The following is a 9,429-nucleotide window of genomic DNA, read 5'->3' as shown; positions in this document are numbered from 1 at the left end:
ACTATCAGGCCCCCAAAACGGGGGGAGCTGCCAGGAAGGACTGATTTCCATTTCAAACTGCATTCTGGTACTTTGTACTCCAGCACCATTGGCCGATCAATATTTAATGCTTGGAGATTCTGACTCTGTGGGAGTCATGTCAGGGGACCTTGGGAGCCAATCTGCTTGAGCTTCTGAGTGATAATTATTCATGGGCTCCTGCCTCTTGCTCTTTCTCTCGCACGGTCCCACTCTGCAGACTCAGTGCCTTATTCAGTCTTCTCTCTCGCTCTCTGCGCTGCTGTAGCTGGACCCTCCGCCTTCGCCACCGCTCAGCATCTGCACATCCCTACAATGGCTAAAACAGCAATGGGTAAGGCATCGCGCCTCGTTCTTCCTCGGCTCTCTCTGGAGCCCACCTCTCACCTTCTCTCATAGGCATTTGGAGATATTTTTTAGAGAAAAAGATGTTATTGGTAACATAGGAATCGGCAAGGACGGAAGCAGCACTGGGGTTAGGGGGAGGAAACAGAGGGGATCCTTAAACATCTAAAGCGAAGAATTTTTTTTTTTAAGGTGAAAGCAGGTAAGTTGACTTCCCATGGGTAGGAAATTTATTCTGTTTCCATATTTTAAATTAGGGCTCAGTCGTGGGGGGAGGGGGCTATCTTAACAGTATGCCTTAAACCGGGTTAAGCGATATTTTGAAAAGTGCTTTGTAACGTGCTTTATTTCTTCTCTAGTTAAAAAAAGAAAAAGAAAGAAAATAGGGAAGAAAAGGGGGTATGAGAGAAAGGAAAAAGAAAAATGCAAAGTCAAAGCCGTCCTATCTAGGCTTTTTGAAAGATGGGTGGAGACAAGGGAGGCGGGTGAAGAACCGGGCAAATTTTATGGTATTGTCTAGTCGGAAAAACCGCTAGTCCTGGGGCGCGGTGCAGGGAGAAGGGATCGGGGCGGGGTTGGGGGGATGGGGGCGGCGGGGAGACTTATACTCCTTTGTTTTAGGGAAAGGGAGGGGAAGGAGAGAGGAAGTCGGGAGGGCACGGAGGGCGCGGGTGGGCAGCTGCAGGGGCGGGGAAGTGCGCCGTTGGGGAGGGGTGGAGGGACATCGGTTTCGCAGGCGCTGGGGTGGGGTTTCTTTGTGTGAGGACGAGCAGTCCCCCCCCTGGGGGCGGGGGGAGGCACCTGCAGAGCTGGGCTCACAATGCGGACTGCCCCACCCTGTGCGGAGCCGCGCCGGCGCCTTCCCCCCTCCCCCGCAGCCCGGCGCAGCATCCTCGGCGGAAAAGGGGCCGGGTCGGGAGCGCAGCGCGACGCCCGGGAGCCCAGCCCTGGGGGACAGCATGGCCACGCGCCACGCCCCGTGCTTTGCGTTCCTGACTCCTTGGCTCTGCTTACGAGTGAGACCTGACCATTGCCCCCGCCTTCCCCACCCCTGGCCTCATTGTTCTGTTTTAGGGAGAGAAGGGGGCAAAAGTGGGTTAACATTTTTCTTTTCAAAAACACATTACCTAGGGTGATTAGACTAAACGCAGATAAAGGCTTTTTGAACTCATTTGGTCGTTTTTGGGAAAAAGCTTCGGAACCTAGATATGAGTATATATAATAACCGGATACAAAAGAGGTCAACGTCTTAAATTGAGCCAAGTAAAATATCTGTTTTGTAGGTCAGACAGGGCCAAAGACCAACAATTCTCATAAGCTCAGCCCCGTGTCAGAGACAGTGGAGACAGAAGAGACCAAACGAAGTTCCGGATCCAGGGCCTCCATCCCCAAAGGGTCATGCGTCTCCAATGCCCCCCCCCCCCCGCCCCGTGAGGGGGTAGGTGGGAGCTGGGGACTGGCAGGGAGGGACCCAAGATTGGGTGGCAGCTGGAAACACCCTTCCCCCAGGACCCAGTGTGGGATGCGGAGAAGGGAAAAGCCAGCGAAAAGGGCTTGTTCTGGACAGCTCCTCCCTGCCCCACCCTCCCTGGCGGAGTCAAAAGCCCTTGTTTCAGATACTTGGCCAAGAAAGGGGTTTGGGGAGGGGCCCTTGAGCGATCTGCAGTCCCAGTGCCCCTTTTCCCAACCCCGCAGCCCAGAACAGCCCAGGCGCCCCTCGAAGTGAGCCTACACCGGGCGTTGCTCCGAGTGCCAGCTCCGAGCCACTCCCAGCCTAGAAAGTAGCTCTGCAGACGGGCTGGCTAGAGCCCTGCCAGGCCACACAAAGGCGGCGGCCCCACCCCAGCCGGCCGCGGGACCGCAGAGGTGACCCCTTCCCAGCAGGGCGGGGAGGGTTTCTCTTCTCGCCCTCCCACATTCGGAGGACCTTGGGGCTATTTCCCGCAGCCTAAGCCCACGGCCCACGCTCTGTCCTCCACGCTTTCCTGGGTCAGACCCCTTGGATGGTCTCCGCACGAGAGACCCTTGACAGTTGAGCTAGTAGCTCGGCCCCACCCTTCGAAGCTGGGGGCCAAATCCGACAGCCGCTGGCCGGGTGGGGGCGCACGTGGTGAGCCGCGCGTGGAGCGCAGCCAGCCCTGCAGAGCCCGGCGCCGCGCCCCGCGTTCCCCGCCCCAGAGCTGGGCGCTCGCCCCCGCGGGTGCAGCCCTGGAGACAGGTTTCTGCGCAGTGTCCCGAACTACCCCGACTTCCCACAATTCGCGGTTCTCCCGCAAGTCCGGAAAGGTTCGGAGAATGGGGGATGGGGGCGATCGCGCTCTGCGCTCCGCATCCTCACCAAGAGGTTTCTGCTGCAGGAGGGCGTCTGCAAACTCATCACCATCATCAGTACTGCTGTTACTTCAAATAGTTATTATTATTTCTTAACTCAGTGGCCATATTTGTTCAGACGGTTTGAATGATTGCCTTTGAATAAGGATTAACCCTTGTTGCACTCACTTTTCTTTTCTCCTTCCTAATCTCCACCCCTTCAAAAAAAAATCATTTTCCTGTTCATTTTACATTATAAAGCAAATATAGTTTCCGCTCCCGTAGGGATTATGATGTACGTTCACATGGGTCAGATATAGGTGCAGGCGCTCGCCAAGGGCAGGGCTTGTATGCCAGAGATTGCTGGAAAATTCTCACAGAGAATTGTTTGTGACTGCAATGGGTGAAAAATACCCAGGTATGATTGAAATGTCATGATCTTCACTTTGTATTCCATAGACTATATCTATAAATATATAAACTGTATGCACAAATTTTAATGATTTCTATTTCAAAACTGTTCTTCCAATTGCTGATGCTCGATACCGTCTCAATTCTGCACAGAAACATGGATCGTGAAATGGTAGCCACCTTCCCATTAGTAAAAATCCCACCCCAAATGTGACAAATGCAAGAGTCCCTTCTGCCATGAGTAAGCAAATCATGAAAAGAAGCACAACCTCTGCGTTATTAAAATAATGGATTTTTAAATTGTTCTAGTTGCAAAGCATAATCAATTAATCACCAGGGCGGGTGTTTTTTCCTGATTCATTAAACAATTATTGTATTCAGCATGACTGTACTAGGTGGATATAATATTCTCTGTCATCTTCTCTAATGAAGTGGACACCTTCTAAATGGATACTTAATAACTAGAAATGTAAAGAAGAGGATTTGGTCAAAATTTCAAAATAAAATTGACAAAGAAATAGCAGTAGCTTATCACTTAATCATCTATAATTAGTTTATACTAGGTAAGCTGAGCCTGCAGTAATCATTACTGCCAGTGTAGCCCAAGGCAGGTAGCTAGTATAATGATATAAATTAATATACCTGGTAGAGGTTGTCAATGCGAATGCATGGTAAAATTCTCTGCAAGAAAATAAATTTTTAAATGATAAATAATTAAGATTGGATGGTTTGTCATATAAAAATCTACTTTAGTCAAAATTAACCATGGTTTTGTGATGTGATTTACAGACTTGTAGTAAATTATTCCAAGGGGAAAGGGGGTGTTTTCATTGTTAGAGAAACTGCCTCTGCCCTTAGTCATTAACATTTTTAGCAGAATTTTATTTGTTGCATTAAAACATTTTTACTTATTTTCATGGTTTTAGTTATGAATGTATAGAGTGTGGAATAAGCATGTAATCATTTGACATAAATGCTTTCCATCAAATAATTTGATCTCAGTAATGAAATGCTGCAAGAAGCTACATTTTACTCAGTAGATTCAAGAAATGTCCTCTCAGAGTGGCATAAAGCCAATTCACACAATAAAATAGTTTTCCTCCCTAGAATTTAAGGTTAAAATAGTTACTCAATTTGGTGAATATCTAGTAGTATCTATCAAGCAGGATTTTAAATTTAAATCTGTACAATTAAAAATGAAAAGGAAGGTAAATCAATTACATAATTAATTGAGGATTTTTGTCATTGATAAATTCAGACCATCTTTAGGAAAATCCCTGATTTATCCATCTCTGGTGTTTCTCATTCCAAGTGATTATTCACTGCACCCCACCCCAGTAGCCCATTGCTCCCACAGGCTGGATGAAGCAGGTGGCTACCTGCTTAGGGTGTGGCTACCCTAAGCTGTTGATAGCTAACTCCAGCTCACACCAGTTTCCTCTTTGGTCTTAGGAAAACACAGATTAATCTGTTGACACAGGATCTATGACCTTATGTGAAAAATGCAAGAAATTTTTCAGACAAGAAAAATACACGCAATTAGCTATTGACCCAGATGTTTCCAGAACGGAAGCTCAAAAGAACCTTTTGCTGGTTCTCCAAACTGGAAAATCTTAGAGTCTGCATTAACTTCTCACTCCACTAGAGGGCAATCAGGTTCTCCAAAGAAGCAGATTGATTTAAACCCTGTTCCAAATGCTAGCTGTTTAATAACATCTTTTCTCTTATCTGGAGCACTTAATTGCTTATTTGGTAAGTTAATGCTGTCCTTAACCTAGTGGATAAAAAAGATTTGTACACTTTTTCAAGGAGACAAGATGAAATGAGCAATCTTGTAATCTGGAAGTAAGTGTAGGCCCAGGTTAATTATTCTTATGATTTTACTTTCTGGTATCATTACATTATTATTATTATATGATTTATGTTATTGGGGGGGTTAGTGGATAAATAGTAGAAAATAGAGTTATGTCAAAATTATATAGGAATAGAATGTTTCAGTATTTAAATAAAGGAATTAATTAAACAAAAGCATTGTTTAGTTATTCATTTATTTAAATTGTGCTCAATGTTCAGGACACACCTGAATGTCACTACACCTTTGATGAACTTGCAAGTTAGTAGATAAAACAGGTAGATACAAAGTGATACTGAGAGGGGTCCCCCCAAAGTGGCTGTTACTATTTTCCCCACTTTTTAAGGTTTTTTTTTTTCCATTTAAAGGATACTTTTTAAACCAAATCCAGTGTGATTTCAGCTTGAATATTTAAGCCTAATGTTTTGTCAGTTTCAATAATTATGGAGTACCTCCTGGTAGTAGTTTTATTAGTTTAGTAGAAAATTGATGTTAATGAAATAAGAAACAGATAAGCATAACCTTATATAATCCTTAATTTTTAGGATTATCAAAATTGGATTTTTTTAATGTTTGCATTGGTAAGGAATTCTTTTTCTCTCGTAGTTTCATGTAGCTATAATCCATGCGTAAAGTATTTAATAGGTTCATATTACTGGGTTCCCCAAACTTTAATGTATATAGAATTACCTCTGATTTTCATTAAAATGTAAATGCTAATACTCTAGGTTTGGTTAAAGCCAGATAGCATGAATTCCTAACAAGCTCCCAGATGCTGTTGATTCTAATCACCCAGCACATCAGTTAAGAAATACAAAATTGTGGTATACATATGCCTCCCACAGTAGGCTCTGCCGTTCTGTCTTAAGCTTTTTACGTTTATGGCAATCTTTACAAAGTATTTCACTTCCAAACTCATACACTTAGGGATTCTGTTCCTCTGGGAGTTACGTGTTCTATGCCATCATTCTCTTTTAATTGGGTTTTTAAAAATATATTCATGTTGCAGGACTCGGCAGAAGACCTTCAAGAGAAATGTGAAAATAAGAATTTGGTTCTGTGTTGTGTGCATGTGTGTGTGTAAGAAAAAAACGAATGTGGCTTGCAGCACAGCTGAGAAGAATGACAAATCAGTATTGCCAGTTAACTCATTTACAAGACAATGTGCAGAACAAAAAGTTCAATTTAGAACCTTTGAGTTGTGCAATATAATATATTGCCAAACCTGTAACCCCATTTACCACATGGCTAATTCATTACAGACACACCTCTTGTTAAAGAAATTGACGCAGAGGATTGAGTAGCACTAAAATGATCTCTCAATATTTATTACTTACTAAATTATCTAACAAGTATTTCTTCCTGGAAATTATTAGTAATTTATTGAGTATGGATGTATATTTGAAAACAGATTATGTGTGTGTGTGTTCTGCTTACTTAAACCAATAAAGGGCCTCCATTATTCAATACTAACTTTCTAAGTCAAACTGGAGATGAAAAATGGGTCTTTGAAGAATGTCATCAAAGATATTATAATGTCAGTCCCTCATGCAATAGGGAGCTGACCCTGCAAACATTACCATATTTCTGGAAATGCTGTCCTGCAAAAATGAAACTATGCACAAAATATATGAAATTAGAAATATACCATTTCCCACATTGGGCACTAAAAGCATGGTCCCAAATAAAACCAGCCAGGGTTGGTAGGATATACTGTTATTTACCATGAAGTTGGATTAAGACTCAAGATTATCCATTTCTTTGTTCTTGTTGTTTTTAGCTGTTCCCTTCAGGGTCTCTCGAAAGCCAGGAAATGTTCAATTTTTGCAACTCCTGGTTCATTTAAAAAGGAAGAAGACACACCAAGACAGCATTATAAAAGTAATGTGTGTTTTAATCATTTAATCCTAGCAGTCGGTTGTGGCTGTGTGTGTATACTTCATTTGAAGATAACAAAAATCTAAACTTGTGAACTGAGCCAAAAATTTTCCTTCTATCAACAGTTTTCCTTTGACAGTGCTTATTATAAAGAATCATTTCTCTGGCATAGTTGTAAATTTCAGAGTGTCTATAAGGGACTTTAATGTATTGATTTCATCTTTATATAGTGTGCATCACATGCTAGGCACTAAACACTTTCGTATTAGCTACGTTCATTATCCAATAATCCTAAAAAGTAGGTATTGTCACAGATGAGGAAACTGAGGTCCAGAAAAGAGAAATGACTTGCCCAAGGTCACACAGTTAGTCAGATGCAGAATTTGAACCCAGGCTTTCTGGTTCCAGAACCTTCCCCTTTAAGCAGGAGGCTAATATGTCAGAGATTTCCCTATCACAGAGGTCGAACCAGGGATGCTGACATTTTATTTAACAGGCCTGATGGTCTTATCCTTTCTGAACACAGACGTATCTTGAAGAAGAAATACCTTCGGATGAATGATTAGCTTTCATAGCTAACCTGAGGCTTGTTAAAATAATGGCGGTGATTTAGACTTTGGGGGAGAGATATGAGACCCTGGAGGCTGTAATATGTGGAACCACCTGGCTCTCTGAGGGATTCAACTGACAGCACAGCAGGGACTTCCGGTGTGGACACAGTGATGACTAGTTCTATAAAAATAAAAAACAATCTAATCAGTATCAACCTGATTAACCCATTTCAAAATAGATTCTTAGCTGTTTCCATCGACCCTAGATGTTTAATTTTAATATTTTGTTTTATGAAATAAATCCAGAGCCAAAAGAGAGGTGCAGACCAGGGTTTCACGTTTAATGTAATCAGTGGGTATTACTTCAAGTCCCTCTTCATCTGATTACCTCAAAAGGAGGCAGCAAGGCAAGAGAGATCTGGGGGAAGGCTCTGAATCCCTTGTGAAACCTTTCTAATTATCTTTTAATAAAGGAATCGGTCCTGCCATTTGTCAAGGAGACATTCGCAGTAGTAAAACCTGTGTTTATGTAACCCATTTTTATTAGCCATGATTAAAGATAACATTTTGTGTACATTTGTTCTCACAAAACACTTTTATGTGAATGTAAAGGTTAATTAATGCATTTCAGCAATCATTTTGCTAGTCATCTGGAAATATAGCCTCTCTAGGAACTGTATTTAAGAAGCCACACGTTATACATTATATGACAAAACCGTAACCAAAATTTTTCAGGTTTTTCTCCTTTGTAATTTTGTTAACCTCCAGATTAAAATATTTAATACTTTGAAAAATTCTAAGATTTCAAAAATGTGTTTTCGGTGACCAAACATAGATAATCACAGGTCTTGTAAAGTACATTAAATATAATATTATCTGAAATTGATTTTTTATTATAAAGTCATGACTGTAAAAGGGCTTATGTAGCAGTTATTCTGGAATAATTGTACTTTGGATGTCAGAGTCTGTCCATCATCCATTAACACAAATACTTAGTATAACAATAGATCATCAGTGACATGAATTTGTCCATATCTTAGTTGTATGTCTGTATATTAGGATAAAAAGAAATGGGTAAAATTTATGTAAGCTTAGCCCTACAAATACTTGTACAAGAAAGCATTTTAAAGTTTAAATTTTCCTTCTACTCCCTTTTCTGGAATATTTTTTTTCCCTTTTAACGGCAACCATAAAATTTAATTTCCATTCAACAAAACTGTGCACAGTAAACCTAATAATAGAATTTCTGTTTAGGCTTCCTAGGAAATAGAAACCTAACTCATGTGATAAAGCTCTATTAATGAAAAAAAAAATTTTTTTTGTCTTTTCAGGGCCGCACATGAAGCATATGGAGGTTCCCAGGCTAGGGATCAAATCGGAGCTGTAGCTGCCAACCTACACCACAGCCAAAGCAACGCAGGATCTGAGCCACATCTGTGACCTACACCACAGCTCACTGCACCGCCAGATCCTTAACCCACTGAGCAAGGCCAGGGATGGAACCTGCCCGCCTCATGGATGCCAGATTGGTTTCGGCTGAGCCACCAAATACACGGTTCCTGCAACTCTTCCTTTTTCTTTTTTTTTTTTTTTTCTTTTTCAATCTATGAAATACTGATTGTTGCAAAACAAAGGCCAGAAAATCACATCAAGATGTCACTTGTTATTACTTCCAGATTCTAATGGGGAGGAACACCAACCATCTCAGGCATTTGAACTTGAACCCACGCTAGGTTAGTGCAGCCTGCAGGGAACCCTGCTGGGGAACACCATTTTCTTCACTACTGTGTAATTCTTTTTTGTTTCCAGCATACTAATACCTGTTTTTGTTATTCAAGCCTTACAGCTTTATCCGAGCAGTGCCATCTGGCATCCTTCTCATAATCACTGTTCAAACACATGAAATCTTACCAGAGTCAATTCTAGTCTTTTGATGCACAGATTAAATGATCCAAGACTCCTGTTGCTTTAAAAATCATCTTTCATTCTACTTCTGACCTACTTTTTCCTTTCAGAATTAAAAAAAGGAGCAGATGAACATGGGAGATTGAAAATGTTCAACAA

General features: G+C 41.7%; 1 protein-coding gene across 1 annotated transcript in view; it reads left to right on the top strand.

Moving 5' to 3' along the window:
- The first annotated feature begins 229 nt into the window (after nucleotides 1–229).
- STMN2 (stathmin 2) overlaps nucleotides 230–9,429 on the top strand; it is a 53,226-nt gene continuing 44,026 nt past the window's right edge. Inside the window, exon 1 of the mRNA XM_001928556.7 lies at nucleotides 230–352. Coding sequence (XP_001928591.3) covers nucleotides 334–352 — 19 coding nt within the window. The 5' untranslated portion in view covers nucleotides 230–333. The remainder of the gene's footprint in view (nucleotides 353–9,429) is intronic.

The sequence above is a fragment of the Sus scrofa genome, chromosome 4 (genome assembly GCF_054392235.1).
Source record: "Sus scrofa isolate SSC_HxYL_T2T_F1_AM1 chromosome 4, Sscrofa_HxYL_maternal_Yorkshire_Landrace_v2.0, whole genome shotgun sequence".
In the NCBI taxonomy this organism is placed as follows: Eukaryota; Metazoa; Chordata; class Mammalia; order Artiodactyla; family Suidae; genus Sus; species Sus scrofa.
Note: the sequence above shows the minus strand (reverse complement) of the source record. Positions and strands in the feature narration are given on the sequence as shown.